This window comes from Excalfactoria chinensis, chromosome 1 (genome assembly GCF_039878825.1).
Source record: "Excalfactoria chinensis isolate bCotChi1 chromosome 1, bCotChi1.hap2, whole genome shotgun sequence".
Lineage (NCBI taxonomy): Eukaryota > Metazoa > Chordata > Aves > Galliformes > Phasianidae > Excalfactoria > Excalfactoria chinensis.
This window is the reverse complement of record NC_092825.1, coordinates 18281387-18303744: the sequence shown is the minus strand read 5'-3', so window position 1 is coordinate 18303744 and position 22358 is coordinate 18281387. Positions and strand designations below refer to the sequence as shown.

The 22358-nt window shown below is 37.3% G+C and overlaps 1 protein-coding gene across 7 annotated transcripts; it reads left to right on the top strand.

Annotated features, from left to right (window-relative positions):
* The first annotated feature begins 738 nt into the window (after positions 1–738).
* Positions 739–17504, top strand: MLC1 (modulator of VRAC current 1). Of its 7 annotated transcripts, XM_072334485.1 has the most exons (14): positions 960–1115; positions 1204–1254; positions 3604–3741; positions 4436–4633; positions 6359–6448; positions 8536–8589; positions 8681–8782; positions 11745–11846; positions 12400–12471; positions 12942–13058; positions 13983–14039; positions 15055–15177; positions 15265–15432; positions 17031–17504. In XM_072334485.1, exons 4-14 carry the CDS (start codon positions 4454–4456, stop codon positions 17103–17105), a joined length of 1140 nt encoding a protein of 379 aa, XP_072190586.1. In that variant the 5' UTR covers positions 960–1115; positions 1204–1254; positions 3604–3741; positions 4436–4453; the 3' UTR covers positions 17106–17504. The 7 variants fall into 7 exon arrangements, with proteins under 7 accessions (XP_072190565.1, XP_072190575.1, XP_072190596.1 ...); XM_072334464.1 differs by having other exon boundaries at positions 739–1254; XM_072334474.1 differs by having other exon boundaries at positions 922–1254; positions 4448–4633.
* The last annotated feature ends 4854 nt before the right edge of the window (positions 17505–22358 follow it).

The following is a 22358-nucleotide window of genomic DNA, read 5'->3' as shown; positions in this document are numbered from 1 at the left end:
TCGGCGTCACGTGACGGACCATTCGGCCGCGGCCGCCTGCTGTGCCCTCCCGCCGCGGGCGCGTGGTGGGGCTGGCGGCGGGGCGGTGGGTGCTTGCTGTGCCCGTGTTGTTCCTTTGGGTGTTGGGGCCGACGCTGATGTGGAGCATGTGGGAAGGCACATGCATGCAAGCGATTCTATGATGACTCTATGATTGTAATGAATCATGTTGTTGAGTTACTGCAATAACATACAAGTGTGTTTCAAAGCAATGGAAAGAACTTTAGAATGTTACGGATTTGGTAAACAGCAAAACCAAAGAATTTGGTCTCCTTTCTTTTTACATCCCCATTCAGATGCTGAAAGGCCACTCTCAGGTCTCCCTGCAGCCTTCAGGCTGAACAGCCCCAGCTCTCTCAGCCTGTCCTCATAGAAGTGTTCCATCCCATGGATCATTTCTGTGTCCTTCCTCTGGGCACACTCCAGCAGGTCCGTGTCTCTCCTGTACTGAGGACTCCACATCTGGACGCAGTGCTTCAGGTGAGGCTTCACCAGCACAGAGCAGCAGGGCAGGACCTGCTGGCTACACTGCTATTGTTGCAGCCCAGGATACCTTTGGCTTTCTGGGCTGCGAGCGGACATTGCCGGTCTGTCTACCAGCTCTCCTCTCACAGTGTGCTTTAGGTGCTTGGTGTAAGCTCCTTTAAATTTCATTTAACAGAGGGCATTTTACAAGCGAGTTTCTAAGTTGGTGAGCTCAGCGTCCTGGTAGCATTGTCAGGAGCAGCAGCACAAGGCCAGGGCAGGAGGGTCCAGAAGGTTTGGCAGTGTAGCCTGTGCCTCTATGGGAAACTGCTGTAAGGCTGTTTGCTATGGGAAGGTGGTGTGGTCTGTGAGCAGATTCCGGGGCTAGGGTAACGGTTGTCTTCGGCAACCTTTTGTACTTGTACAGTTAGCTCAGCTCTGTTTAGGCAGGGAAGGGCTAGGAATGCACTGCAGACTGTGTGATGCTTTTTATAGAGTTCTGCACAGTTCCTAGACCAAGGAAATTCTGGCTGCCAGTAATTGCACATGGGTTCCCAAGTCTTGCTCTGAAGTAACTGGGGGGATGTGATGCTTACTGGGAGGAGGGACGTGTGAGTATAAGTGCCTGTAGTCACTGATCTCTTTAGTAGGCAATAAATTCCTGTCTGAAGATCCTGCTCCTGACTTTATTTACGAAAGCCTTCACAGGTTGTTTGTGCTGCTCAGCAATCTTACTGCAAGTTGGAAAAGGCAAGTATTTAACCTGGTTGTCCTTTAGAATGTGAATGTGCTGTGTTTGTTCATTGCATCCATATGTTTAGAAACATTTAATATTTCGGTAGCATGAAGTGAATAGTATGTATAGTGATCAGACTGGTTTGAATTAATGTGAAAGATTGTAAATCCTAATAAAAATGTGTTGCAATGGAGGAGCTGTTTTGAAGCAACTGGGCCTGAACTTTGTTCTGTACCTGCCCCATTACATAAGCTGGGAGACCAAAGACTTTGAGGAATTGGTTCCAGAGAAACAAAGTACTTCAAAGAGCTGATTTTAAGACTAGAAAATACCAAAATAATGCAGTTACTAACAGTGGCAAATTACCTAACACTTGCTACAGCTGCTTCGGGAGTCTGAACCCTTTCAGTTGTCATTAGTAGCTGTTAAAGAAAGTTGTCCTTCAAAGCCTTTTACAATTTGGTATGGTTATCATCTTTTGATATTATTTGACCTAACTTAGAATAAAAATACGTGGTTTGTAAACCTTTCTGAGAAGTATGTGATGTCCTACTGATGTGATGTTGCACCTTCTGCAGTCTTTGTGCTGGTTTCCTGTGCACCTTTAGGATTAGTAGGAATCTCTTCATACAAACACCTTTGTACAGAACCTGGGGCTGTAGGGTCATTTGGGCTCTGACTACCAGATTGTGCCTTGTGCCTTTATGCCTTTTGTGTATACACAAAAAGGACCCAGGATTTTGTACAGAATCTGAAACACAAAATTAAGGGAACTAAAATAAAGGACCCCCCCCAAAGTCTGACTAGAAGCTGAAGTCAGAAGTTCTAGTGTTTTTGGTTGAGACAGATGAAAAATTTAGAGTATCAGAAATCACATGCTGAACCTCCATGCAAAAAGTAAAGCAACAAATACAAGGACATGTTCAGGAAAGGGTGAAGAAGGAATCACAGTGCAAGCAGAGGAAATGCTGTAGTGCCCTGATTGAGAGAGATGGCCTTCAGGTTTCATTCTGGATTACTTGGAATTTTCAGCAAAACTTTCTATTGTTGTTATGTGCTGCTTTGTGCAGTGACATAAGAGTTTCTAAATTCATTTTTACTCAGTGAGATCAAATCAATATCTGAATAGTTCTCCAGTTTCTCCCTATATTGACTTAAATGGTCAAAAGGAAAAAAAAATGTGATCTTATTTTATATCTGTGCTAAATTGTGCTGAACTCTTGCTCCTAGAACCTAGCAGTCTTTGAAAAGGATGTGAAGTCAGCATTATCCATTTTCCATTGAAACACAGCCTTTGAAAGGATGCAAAGAGTGGAAATACTTGCATAGCGTGTCCCTCTTTGAGCAGAGGGAAAGCCTTAATTACTCACGACAGTTTTGCTAGGGTACATGGTTGTTTTTCCTCTCATTTCTAAAACAGTATCCAGCTGTGTATCATGTGTGATTAATTTCCATGTTTCAGACTATTAAAACCGTACCTTTTAATATATATATTTTTAATACTAGCTTTCATTTTGAGAAGAACAAAATCACAGTCAGCCCAAAATGAAAAGTAGGGGTGCTCTGAAGTTTTTTTTAGCATGCATTAAAAAGGTGATGCTCTTGTCCAAAAGTGCTGAAAATCTAATTGTGTCTTCGTTACTTCATTAAAGTGTACACAAAAGCCCCTGTCAGTGCTGCAGTTGTCAAGATGCCAACATCTTCAAGATAAAAGCATTCTTTCTTTCTTTCTTTCTTTTTTTTTTTTTTTCTTTTTTCTTTCTTTTTCTTTAATTGCCTAATAAGCAGGAGGGGGATCCAGTGTTCACCAGGCATTGCATGTCACTGCTGCCTACTAGATTTTAAATACATTGTGTAGTCATCGTGGTGTAAGTATGAATGTCAGTATGATGCCAATGTGCAGGTTTTATCTGAACGTTCCAGAAAGCCAAGCTTAATAGAAAAAGATAAAGAGTTCTACAGTGAAGATAAGGTTCTTGATAAGTTTTTAACTTGTAACTTCCCAACTTTTTTTGATACTTGAATTTTTACCAGTAGGTTATTCTAGAAGAATACTGTGTTATAAGTAGCTTCTGCTCTTTTGACACAAGGACTAGATTGTTGAATATCATTATCACAGGTTATGATAATAAGTAAAGCTGATAAACTACAAGGATGATTTAATTTAATATGCCAAGTAAAGGGTAGTACAAAAAAAGATGTCTGAAACTCTTTAAATTTGCTGGTGTGATTTGGAAGCAGCTCTTAACGTGTGTAGTGCGGTCATTTTCTAGTGTATTCTGTTAATTAAAATTCAAGAAGCATTTTCCTGTTCCCTGGCTTAACTCAAGTTTTTGCTGTGCTTTTGTTCCGTATCTGAATAGATGTTGTTGAAAGCCAAAGTGTAAGGGAGAACTTTTCAAAGACGGCATGACTCACTGAGCGGTGAGAAGATCACAAAGTGTACGGGCATCTGTGTTCACGGGACTGTTTTAAACTGACAGTTCACTTTTCAGTCAGAGGTAAGCGTGAAGTTTTTTAACTGTAGAAAAATGTGCAGTATCTGTAATGGAAGGTACTCAAGGTATTGGAATGGATTGGCAAGCAGTGAGATGAACAGAACGGGGCTAAGTGAACAAGCAACATGGTTGCTATAGGATGAGCTAGAAAAAGATTGCCGTAGCTGAATTACTGTGATTTTGTGGGCTCATTGGTGTCATGGTGAAGTCAGTCATTTCAGATGTCTGGTAAGTTTTAAAATCAAATGCAATTTAACATCTACACATGTTTTAAAATGTTCGTCTATACCACAGGGTTTTGGTTTGTTTTTTTCCAAATAAATAAAAAAGAGGGGGATGATTTGGTTGTAGGGTTACCCTCAAATTACACCTCTGCAAAGATGTTTTTGAGATCTATCATAAAAGTCTGTTAAGTCTGTGTGTAGAAACACAAACTTTCAATTTGATGGTATTTATACTGTACTGCAAACCATGGCTATACAGTGTAATTTAGTTACTGAGTGCAATTAGTTCCTGTCAGGCTTGCATACTTCAAAATATAAATACAGCTCTGTACTAATTTTCACTTGCTTATTCTTCTTAAAAACAAACAAACAAACAAAAAAAAAAACTTAATTGGGCACTGATCCGAGTAGATGAAGAAACTAAGTTAGATTTTTGATTTTTCTTCGTCCTCTGCATTGCCGTTATTATTTAGTTGCCTTTACAGAGTGTTATGACCAGGGAAGAAGGTTACCGAGAAGAATTCAGCTATGACAGAATGCCAACTTTGGAGCGAGGAAAGCAAGAGAATGGAAATTATATACCGGATATCAAATCCAGTGACCTTCAGCTATCAAAGAGGCTGCATCCTTGCTTTATTTACAGAACGTGGATCTTTTCTTTGCTGATGGGTGTAAGTACACTATAAAGAGTAAAAATTAAACATCCTGAGGGGGTTTCTCTAATTTGTTTTGTTTTAGATCATTTGGGGAGTCATAATTATACCGCTGAAAGGACCGAATAGAAATATTTGTATGGAAAGGAACAAGGCAAACTTAGAATGTAACATTTAATTGACTAATAATATTTTTTGGATCCCTTTGCAGTAACTAAATACACTTCATGAAGACTGATTTTTGTATTTAACATTAAATGGAGTAAATTGTAGTTGTAACTATCAACCCTTGTGTATATATTAGTAATGCCTCTTTGTGAAATATGTAAATTATCCTAATGATATGCCTACATTAAATTTTTGTTTAAACCATTGACAGTACTTGCCCTGATGTCATTTTTATCATATAAAAATGTATACAATACATAGTTATCAAATTTTACTTATATTTTCATAAGTTACGGAGTTATTTGATAGGATTTTCATGTAATGAGTGACATACTTACGTTTCTTTCATGAACATCATAGTGATGTGAATTTTTGTCTCATTGGTAGGATCACTGGATACTGATCTTGCACAAGCATCATGTTACTTCATGCTCTGAGCCAAGATACTTACAGCTCATTATAGCAATTACAATTAAGTCATTTTATTTCTGAGTTGGTATGTTTTGAAGAGTCATTTTTTTTAAGAGCTGAAATGTTTCACTGTTAATAGGGTAATTAATTATTTTTTCCCAGTGAATAAAAGCAGTGCCTTACTTTCATAGAAACAACACTTTTTTGTTGTTGTGACAATCTGTGTAACATGGCTTTCCTTTCAGATGTACAGTTACACAAAAAGAAAGTAAGAACTGGCTTTCTTTGAATTATGTTTTCGCAACATCTGTGTGCTAAGCGATAGAAGTTCCTTGGTGAACAGAACTGTGTTCACGGAGTGGTTGCAAACTGTAGAGTGACATCAGAGTGGCTAGCAATGGCTGTTCTTGTGCAGGAACAATTGAGTTTTTTGATGAGGACATTTAAAGGCACCAGAAATCTGCAGCTTGAAAAAACTGCCCAAATAATAAAGAACAGCTATTTTGTCCCTCTTCTTTCCCAAATTCTTTGAAGGAATGTCTACTCAGAGCAGAAAGAAAAATTATTGGTAGAATATACTAATCATTTAATGCTGAAAGTCTAGCCTTAATTGTGGAATGAATCGAGTGATTAGGAAGGGAGCAACAGAAGCTGAGCATTTATGGTTGTGCCACTGAACCAAGGTGGGAAGGGAGTTTGGAGGGAGAAAGGAGTACATGTAGAAGTACCTTAATCAGTATGTCCTAATACTATTTTTGTTATTGTTTTCTTGTTGTTAGTTGCCCATCTGCCCATGTGAACTGTGAATATTGGTAGAGCCAAACAGAGGATGCAAAGTACAGGCTTACTTAAGTTTTCTGAAACTTTTTATTTATTTAATTATTTATTAAAGTTGAACCCTCTGCAATTACCCTGTGATAATTTCCTGAGGTGTTTGCCAAGTCAGGACACAGTACCTGATTCAGACATGCTTGTTTGGTATTAAGTCTTGGTAACCAGTGAAACGTATTCCTCAGAACTCAGCATGCTTAGATATTTTGCTTCAAAATCATTCACACAAAGACTGCATTATTGTCTATTAATAGCTCAGTTTCAAAGGAATTACTGATTTTTATCTTTACAGAAGTTTTATTGTATTAATCTTTGTTATTTGTTGCTTTGCAGACTTGCCTCCTTATTACCTCTGGATTTTCACTCTATCTGGGAAATATTTTTCCATCTGAAATGGATTATTTACGTTGTGCAGCAGGTTCAGTAAGCATTCCTAATTGTTTGCTGTGGCTATTTGACAGCAAAGCCAGTAGAATTTGTGTATTTATGTTTTGTTTTATTTCATCTTTTTTGTTATTAATTTATTTCATGGAAATTTTATTTTTTGTAAGAGTTTTTTAAATTACTTTTCAGCCTAAGACTAAGGAAATAGCCGTTTTCACAAATAGTGTTGTGCTGCCATTTTTGTTAACCAGCTTACCATGGGCAGCTATTAATTATATGTATGACTGGTTTTTCTGTGCTTTACTTGAAGAAAATTTGCACTGTTGCATATTGGCAGAATCTCTTGCCTAAATACTACTGGAATGCATTTCAAAGTATTACATTTTTCATTATACTTTGCCACAATACCCAAGTACTGAGGCAGACTGAAAAAGTTCTCAGTTTTATTATTGTTTTATTAATAATATATGAGTATGAATCAACCGTATCTGACATTTTTCAAAATCCACTAATTTTTACTGTGCATTTAGACCCTCATATATGTCCTATGTTATTGTATATGATTGTCTTACTCTTCAGGTCTTTGCTTCTATGATGAGTCTGATGTACTTGTTTTGTGACAGGATTTTGTCCTGTCATAATTGTTTTGGCAACTTGACTTGCAGATTTATTTAAGTTAGGTGCAAGGCTAATGCTTTACGCAAGTACCAGAAGTTGTTCTGTGGGGCAGCTGTGCCTTATGTTTCTGCTAGAGGTATTAGAATAATTTTGAAGCAGTATTTGAAGCCAGTGTCTTCGCTAAACTATTATGCTATGCAACATTAGTGTACTTTCTGAGATATATCTTTTCCTGCCTCAAATACGGTCTCTTTGAACTTTGTATTTACTGAGAATTTCCAAAGATCTCATAGATACAGAAGGTTAAGTGACAGATCACTTTTGTGTTGTGTTTGAATGGCTTGCTGTCGTTGAAGACACTTATGTTTGGGTGTCTCCATGTGGGCACTGTATTTCAGTTCCTCCTGCAGATAATGGAGGCAGTGTAGTTGGAAGAGTCTACAGAGCTGTATATTCTACTGACTATTAAATGTCTAGCTTAGGAAGAGCAGAATTGCTCTCTAGAATGTATTGACCATCTTGACTAGGGGTAGAAATCAGTTGTCTAAACTCAGTCACATTGTGTTCTAGAGACTAGGGTGTCCAGGATATAACTGTTTCTATTTGTGATGTTAAAGATAGGTCAGTTAGGTGTTAAGGAAGTGCCGCCAAAAATTTTTAATTTCCATATTAATCTAATTATAGAGGTTTCATTGTTAAGCCGTCAGTGCTCAGACTTGTGAAAAGATAATTAGTGAAGAAATGCAACATTTGTTACATCATTCATCATTAAACGTGAAAATCTTATTCATAATTTTAGCTTAGTATTTTTTACTTATGAATGTATTTTACTTATGAATATATTGTACTGTTACATATATATGCAAAACAGAGTTTGATCTGTAATAGTAACATATCTAGTGTGATGGGGAACAATTAGGGGCTTGAGAAATTACTTTGTGAAACTTCCTTTTTGTGTGATTTTTCCATTTAGCTCTGCTCTTACGTAGTGAAATTTTCCTAGTAAAACTATCAGAGGTTCTAGGCATGATTCTTAAATTGTGATTTCTCAGCAGATTGGTTTTTACCAAGTTTTTCAGAAGAGTGTGGTTGAGATTTTAAGCAACCATGACGTTGTCTTTTTAAAAGTATATGGAGGCCCACTGCAGGAGTAGCTGTGTTTTTCTTTTCCTTCTTAAACATCTGATGGCTTCTAGAGTTAATTTAGCTAGCAGAGGCACAGAATGACACATGAGATTTTCATGCATTCCTTTACGCCTCACATTGTGCTGGGTAGCTAGACAAAAGTGAGGGATATGGAAACTTCTAGCAATCCTCAAGTACCAGTTGTAATTAATGAGCCCAGGGAAAGAGGGTGGTCTTTTCTTAGTGTTTCTATTTTCAGTTTGTCCAATTATTAACTGTAATACTTATATTAAATCTGACTCAATTAAAAGCACATATAGAAAAATATACTTAATATTATTTGCGCAGAATATCCCACTAGTTTTCTCTCTTAATTTTCCCAGTGTATTCCTTCTGCAGTTGTGAGCTTTGCTATAGCAAGGAATAAAATTAATGTGGTAAGTGTAAGAGTTTTTTGGCAATTTATCAATTACATCTTTTTTTATCTCTGTTATGAGAGTAAAACCTATTCTGACACTTGTTTTACAGATACCCAATTTTCAGATTCTGTTTGTCTCTACATTTGCTGTTACAACAACATGTTTAATTTGGTTTGGATGCAAACTTGTCCTGAATCCATCAGCTATAAATGTAAGTTAATAGAATAATTGCTAATTAATGCAACATTTCTCTTTGCTTTACCAAAAAAAAACAAAAACAAAAACAAAAAGGAATGACACAGTTCTCAGTCTGCATTAACTTTACCTTTTGGAGTGAGACAGGACCTGAAAAATTAAAATCAGAGATGAAACCTCATGAATAAAAGATACAGCAAACTTACTGGAGATCAGTATGAAAATGGCTTTCCTGTATTATATTTTAAGTTCAGGAGTATGAATGAGATGTTGAAAGGTGCTCCAGTTTTACCAACTGGCTATTTATTTTTCTTTTGATTGAAGTAAAAAACTAGTTAGAATAGTTAGAAAACTATTTTTTTAGTTATTTGATTTTTTAAATTGTTTTTCTGAAAAAGCAGGATCAGAAGAACATTGAAAATAGTTTAGTACTTCAACTGTAGGTTAGTCAATTTTCAGGGTTAAACAATAATGAAATAGGAGAGTGTCCCAAACAGTGGTTCCCTTCCACTATTATATTGTATGACATCTTCAGATCAAGTAGAATTCTTTCTTGGATCTTCTACAGTGTACAGTTTTGCTTCTGAAGTCACCAGTAAATAAAATTTTGATTAATGTTTCTCCCTTATATTGTCAACAAAGAGAAGGCAGCTGTTAGCATTATTTGAAATGCACTTATTTCATGCAGGGGAGAGTTCTCTGATTTTGAATCACAGCCTTCACACTTGTCTTTGGTACTCTAAGCCAAAAAGTAACATTATAGGGTTTTTTCATTATCCTAAAATGTTCCAAGACCTCTACTCTATATAATTATTCTATGAAGTAATATAGCAGTAGTAGGTATTATTGTTACTGTTGATAAATGCTTGGGCTATCGCAGAACAGCTCAATACAGCTGTATCATACATTTTATATAAAGGTTAATGGCTGCCAGCATGTGCTATTTATTGTTCTTTTCCCACCGTCATATCGAGTGTTGTGGTACTAAGTGTTGTGGTACTAATAGCTTTCTCTAATAATGCAGGAAATAGGAACTGGTGTAAATAGAGGCTTGTAACAGAAAAATAGTACAAATATTACTTGCTAAATAGCTATCTCAATACTTGCTATACTATCTCAATAATGTCTGTTTAGCTCCAGATTTCACAGATGCTGAACTTGTGAATTAATTGTATTTGCTTCCTCTTAGAAAACTTAGTATATGGATTGGGCCAATAAGTAACAACCTGCTTTTTGAATGATATGACAAAGTCCAGGTTCAAATTTCTGTACCTGATTTTCAGAGATGGAGTGCTGAGGTCAATAGGAGCTGTGGGGATTTAACACACTGGACAGTCCAGTCAATTGAACTGACTTTAGATAATAGGCAGTTTATGCCTGTGATTGATGAGATGACATCATGCCCCTCTGGGTTTCTGCATATCTATGGACGGTTTTCATCAGTCAGTTCTTTGCATGTTAGTTTTTTGCTGGAGTAGCAGTTATCTCATGCAATCCCTCACTGCCTTCCAAGTAGGGGATGCAGGGGCCTTTATCCCTTTTACATTCCTTTCCTGGTAAAGCTTTTAAATATTAGAAAACAGTCTAATTATTTTGGGAGGGAGCAGAAGTATGACTTGATACTAGTGAGTTCTTACACATTCCCTTCCACTAGTTTGTAGACAGGATAGCAGCCCCATCAAGACAGTGGAGTTCTATGTCTGCACAGGAAGGATAAGTCCAAGGGACTCGTTTTGCTCCATTATCATTCATACATGTTCTGTATGTATGTATTTCAAATGACCCTACCGGCCAGTAGGATTGAACCCCAACCTTAGTGACTGGCTGAGACTTCTGCTGTCTGTTTAGACTGTGTCACCACCTGCAGTACTGGAAGTTTGGATGATATGGGTGCATGGAGTTACTAGAGTGTAGGTGCTTGATTTGGTTGCCTTAGCAGAAATGTGTGCCCCAATGTACACTGACTCACTTTGTTTCACTGTAGTTATTGATCCAGGAATGCATCAGTCTCCTCTGGGTCCTCTGTCATTATTTTTCAGGCCTGTGCAGATGGCTTGGAACATCTGTAAGATTCTATGATTCTGTCTATGTGTTTAAACATCTGTGTTGAACTTTAAATGATTTAATTTTGAATTCTCTGTTTCTGTGGTTTCAGCAATCTACATTTTTAATGCCTGTTGCGTGTTCAGAGTGAATGTGGTTAAGGTTGTGTTGATCCAATATTTTCTACCCACAGAAAAGGATTAAGGGCATAATTTACTTGATTCTTTGTAAACAGTGGTAGTTACAGTGAGAATTTTTGTGTATGCTTAGAAATCTAACACTGAATTCCCATTGTTAGAAATGGTTTTTAAAACTGTTTACTTCCAGATTTAGCAGTATTTCTATTAAAAAAAAATAATAATACAAAAAGTAAAATGCCCGAACTCCAGAACTATGTGTTTATGGAATGTGTTTTCATTCAGCATTAGGCATTGTATCAGACAATCTGCATTGCAGTGTAGAGTTTGGAAGCCTGTGGCCCTCTTTCTCTCCCAGTGGATTTCCTTTGTCCCCCTGGGCTAGTCATACTCCTTGTTTTTCTTTCTATTTCTATGAGTTTATGACTTGCTCATGTTCTTATGTTCTATGAGTTTATGATTTGCTGCAATCTTCTGGTTTCATATGGGAGATCCTGAAAAATGCAACAGAACCCAGTACATCCCCGTTGTCATTAACTGCTTTTTTGGAAGAAGATGGTATTCTTCAGGCAGATTGTTTCCATAATTGAAATAAATATCTCTTTCTCAGATTAGGTATTCTCAGTATTATGCAGACAACTAAGTGTTCTAGAAATTCATCAGAAATGAAAGGGTTTTAAAGTACCTTTTCAATGGATACATTTAAGTGTCACAGAATGTAGATAGTTGGATCCTGCCTCTTATGTTAATTTTAATGTTAAAGATGTAATTTATTTATCTCTGGAATTCCACCGGCAGATAAATTTCAACTTGATTCTACTTATTCTGCTGGAAATCTTCATGGCAACTACTGTGATCATTTCAGCTAGATCTACTGAAGACTGCTGTATGAGAAAGAAAGTAGGTATCCTTACATTAGAGTTGATTGTTTTTTGATGTTTTTCTAAGTAACTTTAAAAAAAGTGTTGGATTTTTCCTATATTATTATACCTGGACAGTTAATTCGGGTTTTTCTTTAAGTGCTTTTCCAAATCACACCCTTGTTTCTGTGTTACTTCTTTTACCTATTTCTGGAAGTGTTGTTTGCTCGGCAAAGTCATACTGTAAACTGTCTTCCTTCAGTTACCGTGTCAGCAAAATCAGAAGGATTTACTTCAGATTTTCAGAAATCTTTCAGGCCTTGAAAGGCTAAGGTAGAAAGTGGAGAAGAGAGATGGCTGTATTTCACTGTTGAGGGGTGGTTGAGGGGCTTGTCTGGGACTACCTTGTTTATTTTCATTGTGATTGATGCAGTCTGACACTCTCAGTTATTGCTGGGTGTTGCTTTTGGTTCTGATGGGCCAACCAGACGTTACCTGCCACCTGTAACAGTATCTGTAACAAGTTCTACAAAGTGTAAAAATAAATTTATTACTTGCATATTTTTTCAGTCACAATTTTTATTTTCTTCTAGAATACCACATACGATAGTACCGTTGTTTTGAGTAATGTCAGCTTTCCTACCCGAATTCTGAAGTCATACTCAGTAAGTACTCGTTTTATGTCTGTATATCAACCTATTCCTGCATCATTCTAAGTGCCAAACTCCTTTGAAGTCAGGAACAGATTAATGTAGGCAAGCAGTGAAAGAATTAAAATCAGAAATACAAGATGGATCCTAAAATGCATCCTAAATGAATATTGTAAGATAAATAACTGCCATGTACAGTGGGAAAAAAATTACTTAATGACTTAAGCATAAATACTGTAAACTGTTGTTTAGTGGAGCTAATAAATGAGAGTATAAGCATGCATAATGAAGCTGAATTTGCTTTCATTTAGGCCAGCTGGAGTTTTGCCATATTTTCCATCTGCAGAACATTGACTTTTTGTGTATCTAATAGCATAAATGCTTTTTTTTCCCCCCTCCTTCCAGTGATTTCTTTTCCACAGGCAAATAGGAATTTTGTTTTTAATATGTACTATTTATAACTTGTGTGCTCTACTTTGTTTTAGGTAATTGAAGTGATTATTGGAATTTCATCAGTATTTGGTGGCATAATTGCTTTAAATATGGATGTTCTAGTCTCAGGTCCATATCTTTCAGTAACATTCTTTTGGATCTTGGTTGCTGTAAGTAGTTCAAAATGAATGCTCTTTTTTAAAATAGAATATTTGATTTTTCTCTCTCTTTTTCACTGTACTGTCATGTTTATTTGACCCTAACATTAACTGGAAATTGCTGCATTCCCAATAACTACTTCAGTATATCTAGTCTATTATGTAATGATTGTTCTATTTTGATTTACAAGACTTTAGTCCTTCAAACACATTGTGATATGTTTTCAGTCCCCGGTAACATGGAAATGAGTCTTATTATGTCTTATTGACAAGGATTTTAGAGATATTATAAGTGTTTTGTGAAACAATTCCTAGCTTTTAGAGTATTTCAGGCTGCAAAGTAAAAAGTTGAGTTTAAGTTTAGTGTGGTAGATTCCTTAGGTTATCAGCTTTAGTTCATCAGAATTAACTGCTTTAAAGCCTGAATCTGTGGTTGTTAATGGTAGTCACTAATAACAGCCTGCACCTAGAAACAGTACACTTGTAAAGGATGTAGTGTTACTCTACTTACCTGAACAAGTTGAGAAAGATGACAATGAATTTATATATGGCTCCTATGTCTGGAAAATCCCTCTCTGGAAATGGAAAAAAATTGTAAACAACTTGTTCAGCATGTAGAACTCACAAAGTTCTGTGGGATTCATTAGATTTTAAGGCAGAAGCATCAAGTTTTGTGGTTAATATTTCATTATGTGTCGGTTTAATGCATGACACTCATTTAAATGTAAGCTAAATGGAGATTAGTTTTATCTCTGTTTAATTAATTGATTCACAGCACTGTTGACAACTGTCATTAAAAATACATGTGTTTCATATCTTTATTAAATTTAGGATATTATCTATAATTAGTGGGCATCACTGTTACGTAGTTGTAAGTTGTGTAACTGTCAAATAAGTAAATCCTTACTTTGTTACACTTCCTTGTATTCTATTTAGTGCTTTCCTAGCGCTATTGCAAGTCATGTGGCTGCTGAATATCCAAGTAAATGTCTGGTAAGTGTGTAAAGTCCTTGAATTTTGCCATTAGAGTGTAATAATGTTCATATTTGCCTGCTTGTTTGTAGTTACTTCTACAAATGTAACAGATGTATAACAAGATTGTAAGTTGATGTTTCTGAAAGGAAGGCCAGTCCATGAAATTCTAAGAACTGGTGGGTTTTGTTTGTTTGTTCGCTTGGTTTGTTTTTACTGGTTTCTTAGAAATGGATGTTGCTGTATGGAAATAAATGCCTTATATGGTACATGGATAAATGCTCTTATGCTTCTGAGCTCCATTCCATTCTCCTTCCATTATGTGCTGTGCTTTCTGAAGGAAGAAAATTAGGGATGCAGTCCATATAGGATCTAGAACCTATTGTAAACAAATTCCTGATCTATTTGACTAGCAAGAAAACTGAAGGACTTTGTATAAAGTACATTTATTCCCTGAGTGTCCCAAATGTGCAGTTAAGTCTCCTTAAAACATCTGCTCTAAGTTACAGTCATTCAACCATACTTAAGTCAGTAATAATGCATGACCACAACAGAAGTCAGAATCTGATCCTTTAGGATGATATTTGAATGAAAACTAAGCTGCTATTTTGTTGTAATAAACTTGCCTCAAAGCACTCAACTTGATTTGAATGGTTGTTTTAGATTTTAAGTCTGCAATATCTGCTGTTAATTCTCAGTATTTCATGCATACTGAAAAAGAAATGATACTTCTTTTCTAGCTTTTTAAATTTGGTATTGTTTCCTCTATCTGCATTTGAAAGACACTTTAAAAATTAGACTGAAGTCCCGTCACACTTCTTAAAAGGAAAATAAGTTATAAAACGGGAGTGTTTTGGCTAGTAAACTTAGTCAAAGCTTACTTCTGTATTTCCATACAGCATGAATGGCTTTTAAGATTTATCTTGTGTGTGTAATCTTACACTTCTGTTATGTTTGCTTAAGGAGATACAGCTCACAAATAGCATTTTTACTGGGTTTTGTCCCCATTTAATATTTATAATCTTATTTTATTTAGGTTGAGGTTCTGATTGCCATTAGCAGTGTCACATCCCCATTGTTGTTCACAGCTTCTGGATATTTATCCTTCAGTATCATGCAAGTTGTTGACATCTTTAAAAATTATCCACCTGCTGTTAAAGTACGTATTTTTATGCAATTGGAAAATTAACATCTACCTATTAAAGCAGCAACAAAAGAATGAAGGTATCTATGTCTCTATTTTTAGCAGTCTTATGATGTACTACTGTTGCTTCTGATGTTGATGCTGCTAATTCAGGCATGCCTCACTATTGGAACTGTAATACAGTGTGTAAATTACAAGACAAAAATGAAACTGCAGGATTCATCCTGGACAGAGTCACAGGTTAAAAAACAGGAGTACAGAACGACAGAGGTATGTATTTATAGCCACAATGAATGAAAAAAAGTAGCATGAATTTGTAGCAAAGATGATAGACCTTGCATGACCATGTTCTGATAATGAGATATCAGTGAAATTACATGTTTTAAACACATGCAGAAGTTTTGGACCATGAAATGAGTTATCAGTGTAGTTGTGTTTTATCAAGGGCTGTGAATTTCCAAGGGGAGTGAATTTGCTAAGCTGAGTTAGTTCTAAGTTCCCTAAACTGCAAATGGGAAGCGTTATGTACATTGAGCATAGAATCAACACTTGGAAAGCTGCATGAGTGGCTACCTGTGCTGGTCAGTTTGAACTAGTGAACAGAGGAGAATGTCTGGAATCCCAGGGCTCTCCATGTCCTAAGGATTATACTAAAGATGGTAATGAAGATCAAAATTGACATCCACTGTTTCCTTCCTGCACTTAAGTGTTCAAGCCATCCTTTCAGTTACAGATACAGTAAATACTTTCATAGAGCATGGTGATGCTAGTATTGCTGGTACCACTTTCCATGTAGCTTGAGTGCTTGCCAGGGACTGGTGGAATCCAGATCATGTCAGCATGCACAGATTAACTACATGCATCTCCTTTCTCAGCACAGCACATTTAGCCCCTAGACTTTCCTCATCTCTTCTGAACAAAGCAGTGCTATATTAAGGAAGAGGGAAGAGTAAATCATGTTAACTGGATGGTTTCTGTGTGGCCCAGCATTGGAAAGGTTGAATGCTGAATTCAGTCCTTGCTCTAAAAGGAGCACCCACAATGAAATAGCACTGGATAAAGTGTGTGGGAAGTACACAGTACACAGCAATAGTACAGCTGCTACACAACTGGTGATAGAAAATGGAAGCTGTGGATTTAAGTGCCCTTCAGGCTGCTGAAGACATTCAGTGAAAGTCACTGATCATTTGGTTCTGTGATCTGAGAGTTATGTTCTGTATAAAAGATGGAACTCAGCAGCATTTCCAGAGCTTCAAGTTACATTTTTTGAGCATAGGTGATGGCATGGCTAAACCATTCTCTTCTGGGGATTATCCAGGTGTCTGTTAAATGCAAAAAGAAGCAATTTTTCTAGAAAGGCAACATCTTATTATTTACCCTGTAGTGTTTAAACACAGGAATAATGTTAGAGGTGGAGGTATAGGTCTCTGTGGCTTTTGTGTAGTCTGCATTCTTAGGCAAGATCTTAATTTACTTGCATGTGTATAGATGAATCTTGCTTTAGTTACACTGTTGGGACTACTCCTAGTTACTATTTTGGGCTCAGAGATTTAGATGGTAGAGCTTTTAAGTAATTTTTTGACAAAAAAAAGCTGACAGGATGGCTGAAGTTATGTGCCTAAAGTAGGAATTTGTCCAAATTTCATTGGCCCAAATGTTTAAGTACTACACAGCTTACATTATTATATTTGTATGTTGTAAATATGCATTATACAAAGCTGTACAGTTTACAGCATATACAGTATTCAGACTGTAACTACTCATGTTTATGATCTCCCAGATTGTCTCAAGTTTACTTGCTAAAAATTCTGTTTTTAACCGAAGCGTTGTTTTGTGTTTCCGTTTGTTTGAAATTTGTTTACTTTTAGGTTTCCAATAATACCTTAAAGGATTTTGACAAAGACAAAGCCTGGAAAGCAGTTGTGGTGCAGATGGCTCAGTAGTTTGGATTCTGCAAATACACCCGCAATCCAATACAATAAATCTACTGTTTGAATTAAGGCTTAAATCTTTTCAGTTTATAAACAGCAACATAGTTACAGCAGTAGGAGCCAATGAATAACACAATCAATATTGCTTTTCTAATCATTTTGGGGTATGTCGATAACATTCTTAACAAATCTGTCTTTTCTGTTGGCATCTGCATCTTAGTCTTCCTTTTAAAGACATCACTGGGGAAAAAAGCAATGACTCACATGCTGATAGCAAAATAAAATATGACCGTAGGCTTCATGTGTTTGCAAGAGATTGTAATAACTGCAGTTATGCAGTCAGGGTAACTGATAAATGCTTTTGTAAAGTTATGTATACGAATTATAATTGTTATTTCTGCTGATACTTCACTTTTGTAGGAGTTGTAAAGTTCTTTTTCGTTTCATTGCTTTTATATAAATAAAAGTCTTTGTTATCTCAAGGATACAAAATCTCAGATATTGATTGAAGACTGGATGAAGACAGTCCATGAATCACTGTAAAGTGAACATAGAGAATATATTTAGAATAGTTTGAATGCATCTCAGCTGTTGGCTTTCTTGTATATGGTAATATGCTTGCCTTGGTTAAAGTGAATCTGTGTCTAAAAGAGGTATCTTTTTTGTGAAGTGATGGTTGGCTTTGGTTATGCAAAAGGTAAGATTTAATTAGATCTTCCGTTACTGAGCGCTGATGGAGGAGAAATCAGTAGTAAGTGACACATGCTTACGGATTCCACTTTCCTCAGAAGACCCTACTTACAAGGCACTGAGCTTCTTTAGTCTCTTTTTGCATCAGATGATTTGAGAATCTCTTCCAAATGGTAAGAATCTTTTAAACTGCTATTGATTTGGTGTGTACTTTCAGGAATGACCAGGAAAAGCCTAATTATTACAGAGTGAAATACTTTGTTTACCTTTCTGTGTATAGCTCTGTCAAGAACATGGATTCAGTCTTGGCAGGAAGGAAATAGCTGTTCAGGAGATGACTTTACAATAAGGAGAAAGCCCTGGTATAACTTAAGGGTTGGTTCTTCCTGTGGGAGTAAGGTTCAGTGGAAATAAGATCAGTGTCTTCTGGGCATATTCCAGACGTGATGCGACAGACCGCAGTTAAAAGCTACCTGCAGTTTTTAAGATTGCAGAAGCAAAGATTGAAGGAAGATTGCAAGTGCGTTTGGGAGGCTTAGTATTACCCCTAAACAACACACAGGTGCAGACCTGTGCTGCTGCCTTGACACATTTAAGCCTGGGCAGAAACCTACAGCTGGACCGAAGTCCAAAGGACAAGAGTTATAGCGCCCTCTAGCGTCAGCTTGGTGACACAGCACTGTGCCGTGTTGCAGGGGTCCCGCTGGGCGAGTCTTGCTGGAACCGGAACTCAATGGAATGAATGGTTACTATGTACAGCTGCTTAGCTTACCAGGAATTAACGTCCTGGTTTGAAAGAAAAGAAGTAGTCCTAGCTAAAATAAATAAATATGGCTGAAACACTTAGCTTCTTAGATCTTCCCTACCATTCATCTCCAGCAGTGGAAAGGGAAGATTTGTATGAGATGCCTGAGCTGATGGAACCCAGCGCTGCAATGGGTTGTCTCCTGTGGCCTCCTCCCTCATCCTAGCAGTGACTGGTATCTGACTAAACTTGCAGAAATTTATCAATGAAGGAAAACAAACCAAAAAAGGAATACTTTCCTGCTGTTTTAGTCAGCCAGCCTAGGATACTGAAAAACTCAGAGGCCGTCTTCAAAACTTTGAATATGACTCCAGTGGAGGAAGATGACCAGAATGTTTGTTTTCAGTTCCTCTTTTCTCTCCCCCCCCGTCACATTCCTTACCTGTGGTTTGCATAGTCATGTGCACCATCTTGTTTCCATCCCCTGTTCCAAAAGTCAGACTCGTATGTGATCCATGCCAGGAACTGCAACTTATAGCTGACCAATATCATTTGTCTTGGTAGACCACTAACAACAGATTGAATGTGTTCTCCAAATAAGAAAGTGGCATGCGTTGTGATCTGCGTTTTGTGTTTCTGAAGAGTATCCATCAGATCAAAATAATAAAATCTAAATTAGTTTCAGAAACTGGATTAGTCAGGCTTCTTTGGCGACTGGTTTGGTTTTATAATATTTTCCTGTTTTTTCAAGTGTTACTAGAAGTACTAACATTTGTACGTTCCTGAGTGGGAAGGCCCCCAGGGAGAAGCTGACAGCCTGAAGATTATGCGAGTGTCATTCATTTTGTGAATGATTGTATCTTAGGTAAGTATCTTCAAAAGATGAGATTTGGATCATCTTTTTTCCCCCCTAAGCTTGTGTTACCTTACCTGTCTAATGCTGAGGTGCTTCACAGTAAATTTTTTCTGCCCCTGGGAAAACATCCAAGGAGTGAAGTAACAATGCTGGAGCTGAGCGTGATGATGAATCAGATTTGTGCGGAAGGAGAGCTGTGCTTGCCTTGAGCAACAAAGATGAAAACAGTTCGTACTGGCCAATTAATTTTGAATGCATATTTTGCTAATATCTATTTAAGAACATCAAATGTGATTAAAAAAATATATGTTGTTTTTCATACATCCTTTTTGAAGACAGCAGAGGATAAAATATCCTGGTGCAGTGCCTAGTGCAGCTTTCCTCAGAGTATATTTTTGAACTCTTCTTAATGAATTAACCTTTCTGTTTCCAGGTCGGTGTTCATTCTTTCAAAAATTGCACCTTTTCAGTGAACAAGTTATAGTCTTTCCATCCTCTGAGGATAAACCATTACCATTGTGGTGCTCAGGGATATGATTTAGCAGAGGGTTGTTAGAGTTAGGATACTATGGTTAGGCTGTGGTTGGACTTGATGATCTTCAAGGAAGGTCTTTTCCAACCTGGGTGATTCTATGATTACAGGAAGAAAGAATATAAAACTAACACTTTATTTTTAAAAATGTGATTTTCCTCCGAGCTCACTCATTTCTAAAACCTGATACAACTCCTAGTCTGAGAACTCCTTATTACGTGCCTGTTAGCAAGCAGCCATTTCTTCAGAGGGCAGGCTTTGAGGTTTAAACTGGCTCTGCGCTTTTCTGTTCTACTTCTCATGATCTGTGGAGGCAGAAATCCAGATATCCAGTGTTTTTTGGGATTCTGGTATCAGGAACCACCCAGAAGTGGTTGTCCAGCACCACTGGTTGCTTTCAGAAGCCCCACCAGATGGGAGATGCTGATGGCATACACCCTACATCTGTCTTGTTCTCTTTGTCTCTGTAGTAGAGTGTGGGCTTGCCCACTAAGGGCAGTGCAGGGATTATTACTGATCTTGGGTGTCCCCAGGCACACCATTTAACCATTAACCAGGATTAATATCAACTGCTCTGGTATTTGTTTTTCTAGACAAAGACCTTGATTCACTGGGGCTCAGTTCTGGGGATATGTACTGTTTGCCAGCAGTCCTGGTTTGAATTATTCGTGTTCTTCTGATGCTCTTTTACCCAGTTCCATTGAAGTCTATGGAAAGAGCTTCGTTTAATTCAATATGGTTCATCTTTCAGTCTCTGTATTTATTTTTTTGTGTTCTTTCCAACATCTGATTTATATAAAAAGTTACATAAAATCAAAATTTTATCCATGTTGTATAAACCCCGAAGTTCCAGATTGAAATGGAAATGAAAAATGATAGCATAAAAACACAAACCTACTCCATACTGCCTGCTTCTGTGGTGTAGGTTCCAGAAAGACACTTCTGATGCTTCCATCTGACCTGCCTAAAAAAGCCCAAATCCCTCGAATCACACACTGTCACTCTTTGTTCCAAAGTTTTAAAATTGCATGGGTCTCCTTTCATAGTTCACAGTGTGTTCCCACAACCCTCAGTTCAGCTGAGGGATTGAGATGCTACTGATGGTATCTTAGGCCAGAGCTGTTGCTGCTTATGTTTTCAAACCACAATATCTGGTATGAGGACTTCTTTAATTGATCTCCCCACTGTAGAAGTTATGTTTTCACCTGTACTATCACAATGGGCCAAACTCTTGAGATTCAGTTACATGATATAGAACAGGTATTAGCCTGGTGGCTAGCAGAAAAAGAAGCCAGTAAATAAGTACAAGATCTGCTCCAATAGCAGTGCCTCCCATTTTATTAGTTTGGCCCACAGAGTTAGAGGCAGATGTTGGTGGTGTGGCAACACAACTTGAACCTCCCCACCAATATTTCATTTGATGTTGTTGCTTTGTGACACTTGCAGCACTGAAGCAGGTCCCAGCTCTGGAGAAGTGTCCTGCCATCTTACTGTCAGATCTACTGTGAAGTAGAATCAGTTCAGGGACTTTGCAAATACAAGTGGGCCGAAGGTTAGCATGCTTTCTCAAAAACCTACATCATAAGCCAAGAAAGGACTTAATTGAAATAAAACACAAACTAAACCCTGGTGTTCCACTTTCTCAATCTGCTCACCTCTTCTAAACCTTACTCCTCAGCTGTTGTTACATAAATAGTTATTTACACAACATTGCAAATTACTTCTAAACCACTTAGACTTGATCTGCACAGGTTCCATGCTTATCTAAGTATCTGATCACTTACTAGAGCCCTGCATAGTAAGGCTGAACATGTCATTTCTTTTAGGATTTTTAGGACTTCTTGTGTCACTGGTAATCAAATTTACAAAAACAAAACCTGAACCCTTTTCTATGACACCTAGGAGTGCTGGTAATTGCTCTCTGCAACATGGAGACCATATGATTTCATCAACCTACTTTTTATAACTGAACGAGGCAATTTTTGCCCAATGATGAAATATCTGTTTGTAAATGCAAGATAGGGTGTCCTCTATTATGATGAAGAACAAAGAGATGTTTTCCTTTCTTACCATCCAGGACAGGTACAAGAAGAGAATTTGTATCATTATTACATAGATGGAAACCCTTGGAAATTGCTAACTCTATTAATACTAGACTATTTCTGCACAAAGCCACAGAATGTATGACCTAAGCAGTCACCTAGAATGGCTTTTTTTTCCCCCCATAGAATATTTAGCTGGCTTTGTAACATACTGCAGGAGCACTGGAATCTCACTCCAGAGAGCAGAGCAGTCAGTGACAGCAGTGACAGACAGTGACACCTTGCCAGATGCAGGATGGTCACATGTTATTCACATATAGGTGCTCACTTACAAAGACAAACCACATCTGAGTTGGGCCTTGAAAACTGAGCACATTACAACATCAAATACAGTCAGAAA